Source organism: Caloenas nicobarica, chromosome 3 (assembly GCF_036013445.1).
Source record: "Caloenas nicobarica isolate bCalNic1 chromosome 3, bCalNic1.hap1, whole genome shotgun sequence".
Taxonomy (NCBI): domain Eukaryota; kingdom Metazoa; phylum Chordata; class Aves; order Columbiformes; family Columbidae; genus Caloenas; species Caloenas nicobarica.
In genome coordinates, this window is record NC_088247.1 from 75449347 (window position 1) to 75471494 (window position 22148).

At 46.9% G+C, this 22148-nt stretch overlaps 1 protein-coding gene across 1 annotated transcript in view; it reads right to left on the reverse strand.

Moving 5' to 3' along the window:
* The window catches only part of FRMD1 (FERM domain containing 1), a 41067-nt gene extending 22604 nt beyond the window's left edge, over positions 1-18463 (reverse strand). Inside the window, exons 1-3 of the mRNA XM_065631973.1 lie at positions 18402-18463; positions 8025-8189; positions 2073-2163 (exon numbers count right to left, since the gene is read on the reverse strand). Of these exons, the coding sequence (XP_065488045.1) occupies positions 2073-2163; positions 8025-8120 (187 nt within the window). The 5' untranslated portion in view covers positions 8121-8189; positions 18402-18463. The remainder of the gene's footprint in view (positions 1-2072; positions 2164-8024; positions 8190-18401) is intronic.
* Positions 18464-22148: the final 3685 nt, after the last annotated feature.

Consider the following 22148-nt stretch of genomic DNA (forward strand, 5'->3'; position numbering starts at 1 on the left):
CCACAGTAATAACTTGGAGCTATTTTATAAACAACATAAAGAAACCCCTAAAGCCCACCCCACACGACTCCAGTCAGCAGCTTACTGGACTTTCACAGACTAAAGGTGGAGACCAGAGGAAGCAATAGCAGACAGACCAGGTTTGCTTGAGAGAGAGAGTGGACTACAGCCTTCCTGGTGGCCATTTGGGCTGAGAAACTCACTGCCGACACTTTCCTGTTGTCTGGCCCCAACAGTTTCTTAAACAGAGGCACAAATAAAAATAAACCTCCTCCTTAACCAAAATGCTGGCACCTGCCTGGGTGGCAGAGGGAGATGGCTGTCAGGAGGAGCCAGGGTGAGCATGCGGCACCTTAAATTAAGCAGCTTTACAAAGTGAGCTACAGCAAGCATGAATGAGGAATAGTCACGAAAACAACACAAAAAAAAAAAGAGAGAGAGGTTAATTCAGGCTACTGGGCTCCTGCGACTCTTTTCTAAGACCTTTGCAAATAATTAGCTTCTCTAAAAATGAAGCGCATTTATGTGAAGTGAGAAGATTGTTTACGTTTAAAGTTATTGGCAATATCCAATAGCTTTAAACATAAACAACGGAGCAGTTATACTGCATTTCCAACAGGCTGAGAGGCATCTGCCACAATAAGGTATTTTGGAGCCAGAGCCCCTGTGCTTGTCAGGATGAAGGAAAGTGCTCCATGCAAAAGGTGGGAGAGAAAGAAAGAAAGAACAGGGTACAGAAAATATGAAAAAAAAAAGATATAAAGGGGAAAAAAAGTAAAAGAAACACAAGGAGAACAGGAGAAGAGCATCTCCTTCAAAGAAAATGGGAATGAAGTTACCCTGTCTCACAGGGGAGGACAGGAGCTTGAATTTCACCTGAGACGTCCCACAAGTGAAATAGGCAAAAACCAGTTGTTAAAAAAAGAAGCTGTGGAGTGGGGACTCACAGGAACACAGTCAATCTGTGAAAAAAGTTAAGAGCATTCAGGTCTTCCTCACCTAAAAAAAAACCCTACACTGGTTTAAACACACATGTATTTGTTAGCTACCAGTCTAGTTGCAGTGATGGAATCTCCTGTAAACTCTATAAATCTTATGGGGATAAACAGCTTACTCTAGTCTTAGTTTGAGTACTATGCTCAAGAAAAGCAAAAAGTTATTAATAATGAGAATAGAAAGGAAATGAGACAAGTAAACTTAAAAGAAACTATTTTATCCCACATACTCATACAGAGACAAAAGAAACCTCATTTAGAAGGACCCAAAAAAACCTATTCTCACTTCAATGAAATGATATCTAGAGTTGCAGTTGTAAATAATGACACATTTGAGAAAAATTTTGGAGGGAAGAAAAGTCCTTTCCATGCTTTTGGAAATGTAAGTATGCAGGATAAGGAGGACAACAGATCCATTTCTAATTAGTAAGAGTTGTGGGGGGTGCCAATGCACACACCATCCTAGAAATGCAATATCTCGTATCAGTTTGCTCCTTTAAGTCACCATCTTACACTGTCCCCTGGTCAATACTAAGCTGTAGGACCAAGCAGGCTGGACTTCAGCCTACAGACTAGGAAGTTTTGTATTTCTCATGCAATATTTCAAAACTCAATGTCCCCCACACATGCACTCAGTCCCCTCAAACCATTTGAGTTCCACCCCCCCGCTCCCCACACCACATTCTTTTCGTGTGACTTCAGAAGAGAAGTAACACTTTCAGCCCCGAAGTCCTTTTAAAATTCACCTCCTGTTCAACTACTGACAGTTTTGAATTCAGTGACAAATATGTTGGCTAGCAACTCAGCTACAGGAGAGAAAGAAAACCCCACAAAGAGGTGGAACGTAAGAACAAAGGAGGAGGACAAAAGCTCCCCCTTCTCCCAATTTGTCTGCCCACATACCAAAGATCAAAAGAGCTCTGAGAAGCCTGTGCATAATCTACATACTTTGTGACCTTATTACAATCAAATTCCCCGCAGGCACGGCCGCTGTGTATATATGCACGCACTGTAAATACACAAGCGGGTCGGTGGATGTTTGCCAAGTCATTTGCTCCATGCACTGAGTTTGCTTACTTTTAACAATGCTGAGGCCAAAGAAGTGAGGCTCTTTAATCTTCACTAAATCACAAACTTGCTGAAAGAGCTCCTGTCCAGTGGCTTTGACCTGAAAGAAACAACCAATCCAACATTACAGATGGCTCACACACCTGGATGGCACAATTCTCCTTCTTTACATTGGCCAATACATTTTTGGGTATCACAGTAAAAAACAACCACCAACCAAAAAAAACCCCACGCCACAGAACAAGCTTTGTTTTCAGTATTATTACTATTATCACAGAATAATAATCAATGTGTCATTCTCCTTCCTTCACAGTGCAAAGTAGCTCAGCTCAGTAAGACATGAACGTAAAGTTTCCTATCTACTAGCATCTTTGTATAAGAATTTGGAGGGCTGCTGGAGCCCTAGTTTTGTGCAGTACTGACTAGGCTATTTATTGGTGCTCTTATATAAAAGCATATTTGTAACTACAGAAGTGAAAATACTACTGTCTTACAGATTTTTTTTTGAGAGAGAGGTTAAGAGAATAAAGTAAAAACAAAAAAGAAAACTTTCATTCAGGAGAGCTGAAAACAAAAGTACACAAACAAACCCAAGACTGCATGGCTTGAGCAGAAACAGCTCCTGGGTTAGAGAGGAGATTGCTCTCTACCACACACAGAAGAGCTTGTTCTGTCCCCTGCTGACTTCTGGTCACACAGCAATTAACATCTTCATCTTCTGAAGCTGTCACCAGTGGCCTGTAAGCTCTTGCCCGTTTCCATGCCACATCAAGACCTGTCCGTCCCGTTGCCCCCCATAACGCTGCGCACGCAGCGAGGAAGCACTGGGGAAGCAGAGGTACCAGCACCCACTCCTGCAGGGGACCAGGGGCTGGGGAGCGTTTGCCAGGGGCACAGGGCAGGACAGAGGCACAGCACCATGGCACGGCTACCGAATGCACTTTCCTGGCAGGGTGGCTTGGGGCACAGGCTCCCCCAGCAAGAGGGGGCTATCTGCATGTGCAGACCTGGATGCATACCATGGCTGGAAAATTCCCCCACTAGATGTCCTCCCACCTATAGCCTCACTTCCCCTTGCCCCATCGCACCACCCCCGGAGCACAGCCAGCCAGGCACAAACAAAAATCCCCAAACCCCAACCCTCAGAGAATGGGAGATGAGATTTTAGCAAGAGCAGATGGGGAGAGCAGAACAAAACAAACACAGACAAGCTCAGCCCAGCCAAAGGTGCAACCAGCTGCAAAATGGGACAGAACCTCTGGATTTTGTTACGCCACTGCTGGACGATGCAGATGAGTAGGAGCAGCCTTCCAGAGAGAAGACAGTGCAGCACTACCTTCACAGCAGCAAAGACGATGGGGCAGAAGTCAACAAGTGAACTCTCCTACAAACTAATCACCACCACCAAACTAATCGCCACCATAACTCTTCAAACCCTTTTAGTGCAGGCGTGCCACACTCCCCAGAAACTGGCTGTGCTCCCCTCCCTGCCCCAGGATGTGCCATGTCACTAGACATGGACAATGGGAAACTGGAGGTCATTTAAGTACTCATTTTCTTCTACTTGACAAGGCATCGCTAGCCAGCCACTTGCTATCTTTTTATCGGGAACTTTGAAACCTGTGCTACACCAATACACACACGTGTGCGTATACCTGTTTTGGGAGGGGAGGAGGTAGCGCACAGTTCTGGTAAGACCCAAAACCACATCACGGTCTTATTATGGGTCTCTGTGTGAGACTACACCCTTACAATCTCACACCTAAATGCAGCATTTGCTCGGCTGCTGAGAAAAAGCAGCTGGAAGGGAAAAGTGAGCATGGTCCTGCCTCCTTTCTCAAGGAAGCAAGCTCTAAGCACGTTCTCCTACCTGGGAAAGACTCACTAAAGAAGAGGTGACCTACCCCTAGCCAGAATGGTTATGTGCATACAAGAGTCACTGGCAGCACAAGACTCTATGTAAAAGCTATCCTATTAGATAAATTTTGTAAGTGACATGCCTTCACTCCTAAGGGAATAAAAACCTGCTTTAAGACACTTAGTTCTAGGGAACCAAGCACTTCAGTGTTTTGTGACACTCAGGTCTAAAGCAGTGATTTAATCAGATTTCTTGCACAGCAGGTATGTGAGCTACCACCTTGTTCATTCTACTTTTGGCATTTCCCTTCTGTATCAAGTTTTACTCCCAGCCTTCAAGGCTATGCAATACTGATTACACTCGCAATCGCTGCTCCCTCCTGCCCTCCCCTCTGCTCACAGCAACCAACATTTCCCTTTGCATTTTCCCTCTGTGCCCTTCTCTTCAGACTTCCCTCCCTTTGCGTATGGTTCCTGTGCCAAGCTCCGTCCCAGACACGCCATGAATCATTCCTTCCCCTGATACTCAGCCTTGCCCCATGTCAGACTCGGTGCTTCTTTACACGTGAAATCTAATCCAAAGTGGAGTGCAAGTTTACAGAAGGTAACTGCTACTCCAGGGTCATTCTGTGTGCAAATATACACATGTATTGGTTACCTATCTCTATTTTTTTCTTGGTCCTTATGCTTTAAAATATCAGCTCTCTTGCTTACAGAACTGAAAGACTTCAGATCTATGCTTGCCATTCACTACCACGCAGGACCTCACCGGACTTCCTCCCCTCCAAAAATTTCTCCTCACGCTTCCACCCTTTCTCCAGCAGCTACACAAGGAGCAGCATCTGCTGTGGCTTCTTCGGACCTACCCAAGCACAGGCAGGGTGGCTGCCTGCCTGCCCTGCTCCCCTCGCTGGCAGCCAGACCTTTGCTAGCACAGGTCTCTCTCCTTTATTCAGCTGCTACCACCCCAGAAAATTTTCAGAAATCTAGTCATAAATACTAGTTCATACTGATCGGCAGGTTCAGAATTATGAGGGAGATAAGCCACAATGCTGGCAGATTGACAAAACTGAACAAACCGGATACCATTCCAAGGTCTTTGGTGCAACCGATATAGGTTTTAGTTGCACCATTCTCGCTCACAGACTGCTTAAGCTTCCCAGTGCTCACCCTCCATCTCCCCGCTGGGGCTGCCTGGAGCAAGGCGAGCTGCTTTGCACCCTGCTCTGATGTCCAGCCTCCCCAGCAGAAACCTCCCACTTCACCTCACCATCCTTGGGGCAGCTGGTGAGCTGCAGAACCCACTAGTTCTCTGCACTGCTCGGTTTCTCATCATGTTCACAGTCAGTCCTAGGAAGACAGTTTTCCTCCTCATCCTCTCAAATTCATCTATACATGCAGAAAGGTGGACACCAAGGTAATAGATACCCGATTGTGGGGGAAGAGACTTTAAAATGGCTCCTGCTCTTCTGTCTTCAACAACACTTTCTGTGAAGGACATAAGACAAACCCATTTTAAAGAGCAGGCTTCAATCTACATGTGACCACATAAAACACATATAGGTAAATTCTTATCTGGAAGGGTGGAATTTATATGGAGGGAAGAGAAAGGGATTACCTGCATAAACAATGTGCTTATCACAGGAAGGATCTATAATTTATTCTGCTGGAAAGATAACGATTCCCGCCTACCTCACTGAGCTGCAAGCTTGTTTAGTATTTGCATTCCACACTGAAGAGGCTAAAAGGCTTTGGAAATATTAAGTAGTAGCATTATTATTCTAATAAATGCACAAAGTATCATCTGTGGTTGTGCTAATTAAATACGGGTTCTACCAACATCATTAGAAAATTATTGCCTTGATGTTCCTTTTTTTTAAAAAAAAAAAAGTCTCCAGATGCAAAGTCTTAATTTTTGTTGTTGTTTTGAAGGGGTGTTGTGGTAGAGGCAGAAGACAAATGAAAGCTGGTTTTGGTGACTTGCCCAGATGTAACAGGTCATGTTTCACTCTTTATGCAATTAGGACAAAACTGTGCAGCGAGGTCTCATGTTTTGGCCCAGGCAGCTATTCCTTTTCACATGCAGGCATCTCTGCATACATATTTTCCTAACTTCCCAGCCACCAAAGCAAGAAGTGGCAGAAGTGAGGAGGGAAGGAAAATGCCTTTAAAAGGGCTACCAAGGGGTGGTGTGGCAGGGACCCCTCTGCGGGATGAGCTGGCGATGCTCAGGGTGCCCCAAATCTTTGGAGGGGCAGCCGGCAGGAACAGCGGGGACACAACACCTTCCCTCCAGCCCTGCCAGCATTCAATGCGAAAGATCATTTCTTAGGGTTATTAAGCTGCAGTAGCATAGGTTTTAAATATAGGTCACAGCTATTGCTGCCTGCCCAGGTGAGCGCATACAGGGCAGCCCCAGCTCCCATCCCTGCCCAAACAGCCGAGTGCAGGCAAGGGCTTCTCCTGGCCATGCACCCAGGGGCCCCCGTGCCCCACTGCCCAGCTTCTTGGGAAACCTTGCTCCCCCAAACCTGGGGGGAGCTGCATACCAGGGCCAAAGCTGGAGGAGCAAGACCAGAAAGCGTTTCAGGTGTCTCTGGTTCAGCCAGTGCTCACCTCACACCAGGCCAAACCAAATGGTGATGACCCAGCCCATTCATGCCCCCAGCCCCACTTCCCTCACCAAGAAGGACACGCCTGCTCCAAGGAAGATAAACTGCAGGTATCCAGGTTTTCTTATACCATATGTTCTAAGCACTGCCTAAACTTAATACGGTGGAGCATGACCCAGTGGTGGAGGAACAGCCATTTGCCCAGCTCAGGCACCGGGTACAGCAAGGAGCGGCGACGGCACCAGCCCTGCCACCTGCCCTCCTGCTCCCCATCACACCTTCCCCACAGCAGGGCTGCCTCCACTATCTCCAATCTTCAGCCTCCCTGATAAAAGCTATAAGAGGGTGACATTTAGGGTCAGTCGCAACAGACCATTACCCCAGCCTGTGCACCTGCCACCGAGAACTTAATTAAATGATCGTTTTGTGGCTTGCACAAAAGCCAGCAGATTGCAAAAGCCTTGTGGAGAAGTACATGGGCTGGGTTTGAACTGGTGACCTAGAAGAAGAGCGCTCCACATTTTGCTCTTAAAGCTTTCTTGGGTCCAACCCTTGTGGCTGTTTCAGTTAATGATGCCACACTTAAGCACAGCAGGTAGGAAAATTCCTACATGGATTTTGAAGATTAGCACGCATACTTTCATAAGCCGTTGTTTCAGTCAAGTGCTTAAAAATAACAGTTCACCTCAACTGTCTTCTCCCCCTCCCCATCCCGGGGTTGGGGAATGGGGGAAACCACCACAACAAACCAAACCCAAAAAAAACCTCCTTAGCCCACACGTGAGTGCACACACACGCTGACAAGAGAGCACTTATCTTTGAGGCTAGCTTGTCACTTGAAGTGCCTCTGTCAGCTCAGTTTCTCACAAGTTCAAGGTGCAGCCCGCGTTGCACAAAGAGGCACCGCGCCGTGGTGGACACCGTGCCATGCTGGGCTGCCAGCCGATCCAGCTCTGCTGTCACTCATGCACACACACTTAGGCATTTGAAGCAGTGATCAAAGAAAAGAAGCGACTTACCTCTAGTTTTTTTTGTGTAAAAGTACTCAAAGGAAGGAGAAAAACCCTCAATGGCTGTTTACTCTGCCTTAGAGTCTTTGAAGGGATCTGCAGACTATCAAAACTAGAAATAGCTAAAATGCCATTGAAATGGTCATGTGTTGGGCATGCTTGCTACATCATGAAGGTATTTCAGGTTCATTTTTTTAAAAATTGCTAATTATTAGGGGCAAAAACACTGAGAAAGTATAAACAGAGGAATAACAATAGACAAAGAGCAGAGGGGATCCCTATCCAAAAACACAACAGGGACTTCTAAGGAACTCTGCATATGAGCTGAAGCTGCCATATTGAAAAATGGAGCACCAAATACCCTAAGCTGACTAATAGACTTTTGGTCAGCAGACCAGCACCAGGTTTTGGGGAGAACAAAGGGAGCTAACAGAACAGAACCGCAGCAGCAGCCCCGACGCTGCAACCTCCCAGCCACTCACCCCCACGTCGAGGCTGAGCTGCTCCCGGGTAGGCAGGAACACACAGACGCTCCGTCTCTCTGGCTGCATCCTGCTGGTCAGCAGCACCCTGCTCATGGTGGGCAGCTCCGCTGGGGCCAGGGTCTCCTCTCCAGGCAGGATTCAGGCTCCCTTCATCCCACACACCTGCCAAGAAGGTGAGAGCATCAGTGCCGCGCTCTCACTGGCGCTGGGAGCAGCTTGCAGCACATGTTTGATGGGATGTTTTCCTCCTTGCTGTTTAAAAAAAAGCAAACTTATCAATTTTACAGCACCACGGCCAATGTTTCCACCAGCATCACAGCACAAACTGGGCAGAGTCAACCTTTAAATAGCCCATGAGTGTGCCATAAAGCAATCGGGTCACCTTAGAATAACAAACCAAACTCAAGGTTTCCAGATGCATGCAAGTGACAAGGCAGATGACACCAAGTGCTGCTTCCCAAAAACACCCACGAGGGAGGGGAGGAGAGTAACCTGTCCTTCAACTGGGTACCTCGCTCCTGCCCAAAGCGGAGTTTACACTGAGCCATCAGCAGGTGTTGTCAGTGCAGCGGATTTCTTCTGAGCCGTCTTTCCCCTCTCTCCACTTCTAGTCCCTGGGAAACTGCTGAAACCAACCTCTGCACCTCCACTCAAAGGAGGAGGTGGAACCACAAACTCACAAGGCCAAGCTGCTGTTTCGTACTTTTTGCAAGACAAGCACTGCCAGCCCCCTTCTGAGGGCTAAGCCCAAGCTGCATGAGCATCTTAGAGCTGAAGTTACAATAATAACAGAAATAAGAGACAGAAATTCAATTTATGCCCAAAAGCACAGTAGCAAACATCATCTTCACATTATAGCTAGGTCAGACACACCTTGCTCAACAGTTTGTGATGTTTTATTTACAGCCCTCTGCCCTGACACTCTCCAGGGCGAGGAAGTATCCCATGGCACCTGCCGAATCCAGAAGGAAGGGCAGAGGCTCCTTGCAGGTTAGGGATGAACGCTGCCCTTTCCCACCACTCGTGGCACAGCCCGCCTGTGGGGGACAAGCTGAGAAGGGACACAGGGGCTCCTCCTTCACCCTCCAAAAAGGATGAGGGATCATAACCAGCAAAGAAGCAGGTCATGTTATGCTAACACACGACGTACATACATATATGTATGCACGCATGTGTGCATTACATGCAAGCTTGAAAAGCGTTTGGTATTTAAAATCATGTTTGTCCTTTGTGGGAGATGAGAAAAGCAAACCACAGGAAAACAAAGTACAGTACAGAAAAACGAATTTGGATTTACCCTCCCTTCAATTCTGTGCTCAAACATTACAGTTGATTTTTAATCAAAGAAAATAGATAAGTGTCCTTCTGCAAGTACAAAAGCTGCTCCATGCACCTCCTTCCCTGAGCCAGCATACAGAATGCTTTTTAACAGAGCATTTTTGATACAAGTTATTTATGTAGAGCATCCCTTATGAGACAGAAGTACAAAAAATTTGCATTTATTGTATTAATTAAAAGAGGGAGTTATTAATGGCTATTATTACTTTTTTTCAAAAATCAGAATTTAATTCAACAAGAACTAGGAGTTTTAAAAAGAAGATTGCTCTAAATTATAACCAAGCAGGAAAGACACATTTGACTTCCTGGGTCAGGTGAAAGCTTCTATTAAATGATATATTAAGAGAAAAACTGTGATTTATCCTCTTTCTTATCAATATAATTATAGCGATGAGCTCTCTTAAGCTCCAGGCTACACACTATTAACAGATGTATATAAATTACAAATGTCTACAGAATGACTCGAGGGCAGCAGGTCACCATTATTATTGCCAGCTGATGTCATATGCACCATAAATTTTATCAACAGCATGAAGACCTAGGAGTATGAGCTCAGGCTTTCCAACATAAGGAGGTTTGTCTTAATTATCAAGGCACTGCCCTGGCTGGTGCACATTCCCATTCGCAAGGGGAGATCATATCCAGTGAAAATGTTCACACAGCTCATAACAGAACTGAAAATAGGACAAAGTAGTGATGGTAAAAAACACGTGTACACAGTTTTCTGTGGATAACAGAGGAAACTAAATCCCACTCCCCCATAGCCTCTATAAAACAAAGCTTCTGGAAAGCTTTTCCTCTGGTCTCATACCTGCTTTGTCCATTTGAATTTTAAAAAGAACAACTGTGGACCCTGGGAGCAAGGAAGTGAGAAATGAGAGGGAGGTTTTTTTCTTCTTACGTTTTAAAACAAATGAGTTTGTGGACCCCGTCACAGCAGGTAAGAGGTTAAACAAGAAACATCCTTAATCTGAAGGGGGAGGTCAAACACAAGCCCAGCTCAGCCTTCTCTTCTTTAGAGGTATGTTAGGATGTGATAAAACATAATGAATCATTAACTTGCTAGGATTGCATGTACATTTTTAAAAAAAAAAAAAAAAAAAAAGTTGTGAGCCAAGAGTAACTGTCCAATGAAAACAAGTGGCCAGAAGGAATGCTCTTACTTAAACACACACAATTTCAGACTGCCCATATGCCATTCTTTTGTTTACCACAGATTCCAACCTCTTAACCTCAATTAAACCCTAAAAGCTCCAGCAAATACACTGCAGATGAATTAATAAAAGCTGAAGTCAATCATTGGCCTCTGGGACATCCTACGGGTTGGTTGTTTTTGTTGTATTTTTTTCTTAAACAACATGACTTCATGTTTCAGCCCCCAGAGAAGTACATTTTGAGATGTAATTACTTGGTCAAAGTCCCTGCAGTCTATCAATGAAACCATCAAAGGTGCTATTTATTTGTATTCTTCTGGTATCAGTCAGGAGACTTATTAGTGCCCAGAATGATGGTACACCTTGTTTAGCACCATTTATTTTACCTAATACACACGTGCACCAGAGCTTTGGAAAACATGCCTGTCATAGATTTCGAGACTCCTCTGATTAAACAGCTCAAGCACAGCCCTAAAAACTCATTAAGCAAAGCCCTAAACTTCCCCTCCTCTCTCTGTGGCCCCGTGAGCTGCCTCCCAGCACCAGAGCAGAACCTCAGCATTCATTGGGTCAAAGCAGGAATTGCTGAGGTTCGCCCCAGCAAGAGGGCAATAGTGGCAGGGAAATCCAAGGTAGGAGGAGGAGGAGACTGTTTGCTTTGGATGTCAGCAGCATGGCTAGGTAAACCACCTCACACAGCCCAGGTACACGACAAGGGCGCAAGGATGACTTGCCACTGCTGAATTTGGGGCCGTGCCACAGCCAGCCTGTACAGAAGCAGGTCGCATCCAAACAGCATGTGGGTTCAAGTCGCTTTATGAGCACAGGTGTATTTTACACATCAGTTCGAAGGCCACAGTAAATTGGGTCCTAATCCTGATTTCTGCCTCTAGGTACTGCCGCAACTACTTGTCAAGGGGATAAAGCGAACTCAAACCAGCAAAACAGAAGTCCTCTATCAAGAAAAAAGCATGAGGAATTTTGTGCTGCTCTCGAAACACCTGGAAACATGTTTCGTAAGGTTTATTACAGTAAAATATCTTAGGAAAGCTGGATTTGCTAGAGCTGACAGAAAATTAGCACTGAGCATCTTCCAGATGAAAAACTTTACGAGAGTAGCCCTAAGGAGTCCTATCAAAAAAATGTCCAGAAACGTTAATACTCTTCTTAATGCTTTCCAGACATTATCCAGAGACATCTTAGGCTCCTAAGACAACTAGACTCCTAGGCTGCAGTTTCACAATCAGCTTAAGCAGCTTTAATCAAGGCAACCCTGCAGCAAGACAGACAGACAGACAACTGCCAGGAAACAAACCGGCCTTTGGCAGCAACCCACACCTGGGCTGCCTCATACTGATGATGAAACACGGCCTTAAAACCAAGAACCCCCTACCAACTACCAGGTATTTTGTCCTCTCAGAGGCAAACCAGTAGGACACCTGTGCTATTTGCAAAGCAGAGTAATAAAAAGCCTGAGCGAGTAAAAGATGTAATTAAGGCATATATTAGCCTTTCCCAGCAACTTTAAGACCCCAAATACACCTCCTTTGACTACCCCCTGAGATGATGAAAGTTTTTCTGGAAAGACGCATCAGTGAGGAGGGAGGGAAACAAAGTTGCTCATCAGGGCAGAAAGCAAGACCGGCTGCAGATGGTGTGAAAATGTCACCTGCAACCAACAGCCAGGACAACTAGGTCATGTCCTGCAGCCAGTTCCCAGAAGGACATTGAGTTCTCAAACATACCTGCCTCACCATGACTCCAGGACTAGCATGACGCATCCAAGGGTAAGAATGCCACAAGGACGTAAGGTCCTGAATTCACCGTCCACATATCGCTTTTGGGATACAACACATACGTGCCTTCAGACACTGAGCGCCCCTTAATAGGAAGCCCCTATTGAAAACCATTGAATGAGGAACACCAAGACACCTCCCAGTCACTTGGGTGCTCTAAAGGACTGGATCCCCGAACCAACGCAGCTTGGCCACGGGGCAGTGCAACACTGGCAGCAAAGACAACTGGCTGTCAGTCCACAGCAGTGGGAGATGCAACCTCAGCAGGCCTTGGGCATCGGCTGGCAACACCTGGGCAGCCCTCTCACAGAGGTGGGATGTGGGCCTGGCTCCCACCTTTCCTTTGGGATTTTTCAAAAGATACAATGGGAGACGCCTCTGAAAACTCCAGGGCTGTGCAGCTCTAGCAGACTTGGTCATTGTCCTGTACCTTTTGAGACAGATGGGGAAATCGCTGAGCATTGGTCCTAGATGTCAACTGACATTCTTCATTCTTTTCCTTCTGTACAAGCAGCACTCCCTGGTGACAACAAGCTTTAACAATAGACAGAAAAATGCTTTCTTGTTAAGTCTTCATCGTAGGATTAGACACAGTTCTTACTTAGGCATGACTGCTCACACTCCACCTTGGTGCTGTGAAGTTTCCCTGCCCCAAGTCGAGCAGCACCAGTGAGCACTAGAACACGAAATGTGCTCTTGAGTTTGTAACTCTTCTGCTCTGCACCTCCCACAACGTGGCCAGTGTGCTCAGGAAGAAGGAGCCTCCCAACATTCCCATTCCTAACCCCATACCACACTGCTATGCTATTCTGTCTGTAGCCCACCCTAGTCTTCATGCTCAAAGACGGGGGACAACTTTCCTACCCATGGATGATGCAGCATCCTCTGGTAGTCAAGTGAAAGTAACACATGTTTTGGGCACGCCTCAGTCCTTACTGCTGTGAACTAGTCCTCAAGAGGAGGAAGAAGTCTTAGCTGAGGACAGAGCACCAAAGGAGGTGCTCCAACAGCGCATGGAAGCTCAATAGCAGGGCAGCAGTGGCAGGACCATGCAAAGTGCCTGCCACACTTCTATCCCGCTTCCCCATGGGATGAAAAAAGCTCCTCAGCAGCTTGCTCCCAATGAGGAGAGTCCAGTGTGAATCATCTGGGCTTCATCCTTCTCTGAAACCAAAACTGAATTCAGGAGCCTTTTGAGGGAAACAGACAATGATCATTAAAGGCTCCAGGCAAAAAGGCATGAATTAAGCTGACAGGGACTATGTTTTTCCACCACTTCCAAGTGATGGAAAGTGCCTTTGAATTTTTGTATACAAAAACATGCAGCCTTTTAAAATACATTGTTGTATCAGAAGTATATGCAAAACTTAGCAATGTACATACTTTAAACAATACCCAAACAGTAAAGTCTGAAGCTAGAGCATGCAATTCCTTTCCAGCGTGCCTTTTTCTTGAGGGGAAAAAACATCGTCTTGCCAACGCAGGAAGAGCTGATCCTGCCTTTTCAGTGACTGGTAAAAGTAGTAGTGTGTACCCTGTCACATCTGACTACCAACATGAAATTTCTCATTACAATGTATTTGTTTACTTCTGCATAATCTACTACTGGACCTGTTTATTAACTACCAACCACACATAGGGCCTCCTCATACTTCATAAATCAAGCGCATTAAAATTTGAGTAAGTAGCCATGGAAGGCATCAATTGGCCTAGACAAATGCAGAATCATAAAAAAGAACCAGCAAAATATGGGACAAGACCCAAGCCAACCTCAGTGTCCATTACACTGCACATAAAGCAGCTGCAAAGGAAGCCTGCTCACAAGTGCAAAGCTCTGTTTTCTCAGCTGGATGACCAAGACAGCATGACATGAGATCTTCCAAAGATTAAGGGAAGTGAATTGCTTGAATAGGCGTTCAATAACAGCAAGCTTGCCGCCACTCAAACACATGGACACATCTACTTTGAGAGGGAGCCTTACAGGAAGCTTATCCATGGGCATACATATGCAGAGCCAGGAGCACAATAAAGGAAATGCCACAGTTTGGTGTCTCAGTGTTGAAGGACACCAACAGAAGATACTTCAGTTTGGTGCTCCATTGCTCGCCTTGCACACTTCTGCCACGTAGTGCAATCTTTACTTGAGACTGTTCATCTTTTGTATCTAGAGGTAACAGGAAAGGCAAGATGGAGAGCCGCAGCAAGGTCTCTAAAACAAGGGAGGTGAGGCTTCCTGTCCTGTAACTGTCAGAAAGCTTCAGCATGGAAAGCAGCAGCAAGACCTGGTCTCTCTACCAGCAACTCAGGAGAGAAGCACCTTTCCATATCATGCAAATTGCAAATGTGCAAGGTCTCGTGACCCTTTTTTCTTCCTTTTTTTTAAGTGTACCAAGGGTATAAAAAGGATTTCTCTCAAGCAGATCTATTATACTCTTGCCTTAAGCACAACAGCTGAGAGACACCCTTCTACAAGACTGTCTTTGCAGAAATTGTTCCACTCTGATGGGATTTTTACACTTGAGCTGGGCTGGACTAAATTGGAACAGATCACCAAGCCTCCTTGAAATACTTTGCAGAGCTGTCAAAAAAAGTGTGAATAAACTCTTCCTTCATTTTCTATTCTCATCAAGATCTTGTAACAGTTCTAGAAGCAATCAGACTATGAAATCTTTATTAAAAAAAAAAAAATTATAACTTCACAGGCCATACCTGGAGTTGCAGGACAAATAAGAACAGACATGCTTTTACCAATATATCATGTAAAGAACTCTTCTGAGCAGGAATAGTTTAACTACCAGTAATAAGCAGGTTATAAAAAAAAAAAAAGAAAAAAATAAAAAAGAGGCTAACTTCCCCAGAGGAAGAAGAAGGTTCACCACTGATCTCATGGCATTTGAATGACTGTTTAAATATTTAGACCAACTAGCCAGCTTCCACATTGGTCTGCTTCTAACTTTCCCCCCCGCTAAAGTATACAGCTAGTCTTGAACATATTCAGAAAAGAAAGGAACACTGATTTACACAAAGTGGAGGGACTTGTAGAAATAATAGACAAAACTCACCCTGCGACACAGCTTGCTTCTATTACAAGTGTGAAAATGCCAACCTGCCAACACCTTGACACAATTAACACAAACAGCAGGGTCTTTACAATTAGATGCAGCTCCAGAGACTGCACACAGTACTGCCGGGCATTGACTTCAGCAAAGCAATAGGGAAAACAGGAAGACATGTCCCAAAAAAGAAACAGAACAAAAAACAGCTTTACAGAGGGTGCTGCACTTTTGAGGTGATGCCAAATTTTGCAAGAAGAAATTGAGGAAAAAAAAAAAAAGGAAAAAAAAAAGAAAAAGCAAGCATAAGAAATGGTTTAACAAGAAGCAAATTATTTCCTTCTGCGATTCTCCAAGGAGCAGCTCCTCCTTGTCAGAGGACTTCTTTTGGGCTGAGACCATCATTTGCCCATGCTCAGTTACTAATCACACATGACGAATTAAGGTACCACTGCTAAACACCAAGATAATCAAGGAGCGGTGCAGTAGCACCGGACTTTCTGCAAGAAAAGAAGTGTAACCCTGGAGCACAGTAGGCATGCCAGTAATTTACATTGTCTTGCACTGGATGAACAGTAGGACGAACATTTACTCTGCTACAAAAGCTAACTGATACAGAGTTAACCACTGGATTCATATATTTTTTACCTGTAGTGTTGAGAATAGAAGAGAATGCTGTAGCTTTAAAGAACTATCAGCTTTGTTGTTTGTTTTTTTAAAAAACAACAAAAACAAAACACCACACACACATACACAAAAAACCCCCACAACCAATCCCAAACCAAACAAATAAAAGAAATGAAATGGCATGGCTCCTACCTGCTCTCAAAAGACACTTAAATTGGAAAGACACATTAAATACAATTTTTTGTATACATACAATACAATTTTTGTTTATTTGTTCTAGGATTTCACAAATTTATTCATCACTGGTGTTTATCCCACTTTATAGATTTCCTTTAAAAATCTAGTCAACAATAACAAATGGGAAAAAAAACCCCACCTGTCCGAAGAGCACAGACAGTATTTTTTGGTAAACCACTAAAGAGAATCACTACAACTCATTTTCTTCAATAGCATTTTGTAGTTTTATTTTTGCTTATACTTGTATTACCCTTTTTTGTTTCCCTCTCCTCTTCCCTCTTTTTTTAAGGTGATTTCTGCAAAAAATCCTTTTTTTTCCCCCTTTTGGTTTCCATTTTCTTCCAATTTGGTATTCCTCACATGAAGCCAAAACACTGGCTACTACACATACTCTCAATATCATCACTGCTGAAAACAGAACACTTTGATTACGAGTGCACAACTAAACTGGAGGAATAAACAGAGTGAGGTCAAGGCATTCTGTTGCCATTCCAAGTATTTCAGGAACAACCACCACAAAGATAAAAGTTAGACAAATGAATGGGAAGCCAACGTTCAAAAAGTTCTTTTGTTTTGTTCTTTTTAAAACATTACTCCAGACAAAATCAGTGCTAGAAATACATCCTCATTATCTTCTCTGGGAAAGTGCCCTACGCTTTTTAAGTATTTATTGTCAAGGCTTGGGCATCATGGCGGTTCTCTGAAGAAGGGACAAGGTTCAGACAGCACATCACAGTTTCCTGGTGTGGTGGAAAAAAACAGATGTGCATTTTAAATGCCACCTGGGAGTTAACCTGAGAGCCCGTCACTGCCGAGCAGCAGGAGGAACATCTCTGGATGCAGAGGATGACAATTTCTCAGCACAGGAGACCCAGAGCCTTTCCCTGTAAATCAGTACCAAGAAAGAATTCAAGAGATGGAGAAACAATGAAATATGGAGACTTTTTCCTTTTTGACACCCACCCCTTCTCCCGTGCACATGTACCTGCTGGGACACTCATCTCCATCCCCCTCCTGCCCTGTGCTGGTGGCTGAGTCCATCACCATGGCCAGAACACCCAAACCAGCTCCACGGGATGCCTCCGTCCAGCCCCTCGCCCCCGAGGTTGCCCCCGAGGAGGTCCAGGTGTTCGGCTGCCTGCCCCACAGAGGCCACCCTGCTTGGGGTGCTCTGGCGTGCAGGGACCTGCACCCCACTGGCCCCGAAGCCATCCTGCACCGCTGGGCCACGGCATTCTCCTTCAGCACCTGCAAGGCAGGTGGCAGGGAAACAAGAGTCTACCGGGTCCCAGATCAGTGTCATCTTCTGCCCCAAAGGAGCCCTTGGGGACACGGGCAGCCGCCCCGGGCGTGCCGCAGGTCCCTCGCCTCACACAGCCGGTGGGACTGCGGGGCCGGGGAATGCGTCCCGGCATCACCTCGTCTTCTAGCACCGGCGAGACGCACCGGTGGCAGAAGACGACAGCGAGGGATGAAGGAGTCGCCACGACCCCCAGAACTCTCCCAGAGCCACATCCCCTCCCGTTTCCAGCCGGTGCCCGCCCACCCTCGCTGCCTCCGGGAGCCGCAGCTCCGCGCTCGCAGAGACACCCGCGGCCCCAGCCCAGCGCTAACCACCCCTTTGACGGCAAAATTCGTCATGTAGCTAGAAATCACCGGGGCGCTCCAGCCGAAACTCAGACCTCCCTTTATCGACAAAGTTGTGAATCGACTTTTGCAGCCACTAACGTAGGGCTAGACCGACCGGCGCACACAGAAAAAGGCGCACACAGAAAAAGGCTCCCGCAGCTCCCCGGACAGCAGGCACCTTGCCGAGCGCCTCCGCGGCGCCGGTGCAAAGGGCTCGCTCACCCGGTCCGGGCGGCGGGCACTTCGCCTGTCTCTCCGGTCACAGCCCCGCCTGCAGCCGCACCGGCCCCACGGGCTGCGAGCGCTCCGCTCCCCGCAGCCCGCCGGGGGCAGGTGCCGCTCCTGCCCCGCGCCCGCCCCGCACTCGGGACCCGGCCCCCGCCCGTCCTTTGTCCCCCGGCAGCTCACCGGGGCCGCGCCCGCCCCCCTCGCTGACAGAGGAGCCTCGGGGGACGCGGGAGCACCAGCACCTCCCCGTGCCGCTGCCCCGGCGGCGGAGCCCGAGCTCTGCTGGCAGCACGGCGCCGCCCGCGCACTTACCGCGGGGTGGCCCCAGCCGCAGCGCTCCGACGTCCTCTCCGGAGCGGTATCCAGCGTCCTCCGAGCCGAGCGAGGTACCCAGGCAGGCGGCAAGCGCACGCCGGTGCCCCGGAGGAGGAGCGGGGCTGGGGGCGGGGGCGGGCGTGGCGGGACGCGCCCTCCAGCCCCGGCCCGGCCCCACTCCGCCCCGGGGCTGCACACCCGCAGCAGCCCCGCACGGCACCCCCCGCCCCTCCACACACACCGCGCCGCTCCATCAGCGGATTGGCAGAGCCGCGGAGGGAGTGGGCGGGGCGGGTCCGTCGCGCGGCCTCGGATTGGCCAGTGCGGCCGTCAATCCGCGCCGCGGCCGGCGGCTGAGCTTGGGGAGCGTGGAGCGAGGCGGGGAGCGCGGGGCCGTAGCGGCCGCTGATGGGAAACGGGGGTCGGTGGGGCGGGCCGGGGGGGACCCGTGCGAACTGCCCGTGGGGAGCCCGCGTGTGGGCGGGTGACGAGGGGCTGCCTGCGGGGGCTGCCGGGGGTTTTGTCACCCGTTCTTCAGTGTCACTCTGGATCCTGGCGGGGAGCTACGTGCTCCGCGCTGGCAGCAATAAACTCTGCGGAGGTGAAATTTTAATTACGAGTGATGGCAGCAAGGCAGGAGAATTCAGGCTGTGTCGCTCCGCCGTAACCAGGCTGGATGGGCAGCGGGGGAGATGGTACAAAGTGTGAAGAGGTGCAGCCGAAGAGTCGGGGTCGGGTTTGGGAACACCTTGCGGGGTCTGGGGGCCAGCGTGTGCCGGAGCAGCCTGCTGGGGAACGAGGTGCTGTGTTGCATACGTGTTACAAATCTTCTTGCCCCCTCCCTCTTTTGTGCAATAGTTTGCTTTTTAATAAAGTAAATTTCCTAAAGAAGGCTGACATCATCTCAAGTTCTGTTGTGTTGCTCCCTCTCCCTCACAAGTAGCCCGCCCCTTAATTTCCCACCATATCCAGTTGTTTCTGAGGGTGCCGCCCGCATGGCAACTGGAGTGGCAGCAAGCTCTAAGGGGGCAGGCGGGAAGGCTTTTGTGCAGTGTTGCACAGCTCTGCAGCAAGAGTTGAATTTTCCCTGGGGGAGAGCACAAGAGCAAGCCTGACTTGCTGGTGTGACGTGGCCACCTGTTAGAGTGAGGGAAGCAGAACATTGGGTGACCTGACCTTGTTTGCAGGTTTTTCTGCGGTGTTTTAGGTTGGATAAATCTCAGCCTTGCCAGCGTGGATGATAGCTTACCTCTGCTTCTTCCCAGCTGGATTGTAGTAGTGGGGCTGCTCTGTGGGTGCAGGGGACATCTCATCGCCAACCCTTTCTCTTCCCACAGTGGTATTCTGAGAGAAAATATTGGCATCTTACTCATTATCTGAGCAAGTGTGTAGGCATTTAATTTCAGTAATGGTTTCAGGGCTGTGGGCCCTAGGTGGATAGTCAACCCCCAGTGACGAAGGTTAAGTCTCTCATGGCTTGTCCTTTCGTTGAACCTAGGCTGATTTATACAGTTACCCTCTCAGCATGCCAGCTGTTCCTAATGCTGTTCTGAGTCGCCTAATATGTGGTTTCACGGGCAGCTAAGCTGGCATGACAGCTCCCCTCTGCTTATAGCAAGATGTCTCACTGTCCTCTCCTTTTTATTCCTTCCCATCTTCAGTATTCTGTTGCCTTCATTCACTTTGCTTGTGGCTGTAGGACCATCCTTGTGCCAGCACTGGAGCACTTCAGACTGCTAAGCTGGCCAAACTCACTAAAGGGACAGAAAATTCCAGCTTCTTTTTTGCTGGACAAGTGGTCTGTCATGTTGGTGATTTAGTTTGTCTCATGGAGTGGTCCAAACAGTGCTGGAACTGGCATCTTGTAATATCATCACCTACACCTCCTCACTTTCCAGCATGGGTTGCAGGATTAAATGCAAGGGCAGGGAATCTGGTGCCCAAGTGTAGGCTCTATTGTTGAACTTGTTCTTATTTAACTTGACCAATACCATACATGAAGCTTGCAGCAGAGCCAGCACAGTGCTCTAGTCACGGCAAGACTTTCTGTCATGTCCTGACAGCTAGTGGAGAACTTGAAATGTTAGCAAACAGCTCTGAAGAGTTGCTGCATGCTTCTGGGTTCTGATCATTTGAAGAAGAAAGTGTTACAGTTGCTTACAAACTTTTAGACTGGCTTTATGTTGCATTGTGCTTTAGCTATCACAGGAGCAAAGGACCTTATTTAGGCTGTTGAGATGGGGGTGTGTTTCGTTGGACACCATGTTAACCTGCTGTCCTCATCATTCCCACCAGAAACCTCAGGGCTTTCACCTTAGAGCTGTGTTCCTTTCCCACAAAACCTGAGTAGGAGAGTGAGGAAAGTGTGGGTCATGTGCGGCTGATGCTCCCCATCTCGCCATGGTCAGAATAGAATACAGTACAGTATGTCGGGTATGACTACCTTAATTAGAAGTGTGGTAATTATCATGCATAGGTGGTCTCCTAGGATTGTCAGACCTTGTGTGTCAGCCCAGAGAAAACAAGCTGCATCTTGAGAAACATCAGAACTGCAGGAAAATGGAGATAACATTAGTCTGTTTGTTTTTGGAGAAAACATCAAAGTGTTGGAGACTGAAGATATCTGCGTTCCAAGGAAATACCACTGCACGTTTTCAAAGCATCAACTCTAGCTCTCCATCTTTCAGTGCAGATAAGCAATTTCATCCAGCTTGCTCTGCAAAGTGGAAGCTGGAGAGGGAGATTTGTGAACGAGTTCTTGTAAACCAGTGTCTTGATTTAGAAAAATCAAAAATAGAGCCCCTTTTGCAAGCCTGTGTCTCATGCAGAGACATGCCTAACTCAGAGGGACCCTATGCAAAAGTAAAAATTTCCATGAGTAGATGTCTTTGCTCATGGTCTTGTCTGCATTGCATATAGATGCAAAGATTTCCCAGTGCAAAAGGGAAAATTGGGGTTTTCCTTCACAGCCTTGGAAAAGTATCCCTTTCCTTTTCTTACAATAATTTTAGCAATGTATATAGGAGCTAATTTTGTTGCTGCTATTTATTATCTAGTTCACAAGCAGCACCTAAGCTTGGAGAGAAATGGTTTGTTTGTAGAGTCTAGAAACAAAAGGAGTTTTCACTAATGATCTCGGGGAGCTGAAGCTGGCTTCAAGCTGTTCAAGCTGTTCAGGTCATGAGAGGATGACTCAGAAGTCAGAAATTTGAGGCATTCTTATGTCTAGCGTTTAATCAACAGGCAAAGCATTGGGAGGTAAGCAGAGGAAATCAATGGTAAATCGAAGAAGAATAGGTCAGCTATTCATTAGAGAAAGGATTGATCTTGGGAATATTAACAGAAAGGAGGGCATGAAATGAATCCTAAAGAAAGTTTGCTGTGGCTGCAGTGATCTGACAGTCAGGGAACCTTTAAAATAAAAATTACTCAACTGTCTTACGTGAAAGGTTATTTGCAGAACTCTGCATTCTCAGTTTAAACCAGTCAGATTTAACCAGCTGCATGTTGCAGAGACCTTCCAACCATAATGCAGCTCTTGCAGGAGTAATAATTATTTGTGAATATTTGTCATTGTGTATACAGTCATTATAGGTATTACAGATGAAATGATAATAATCTGCTTTCTGTTAGCGTACATGCTGAAGCAAAATCTTACTTTTTGATGTTTTCAGTGCATGTTAGAGCTTGATTTTGCTGGCTCTTGCCTTATTCCTGGAAAATCATTGATAGCTTCAGTGGGAC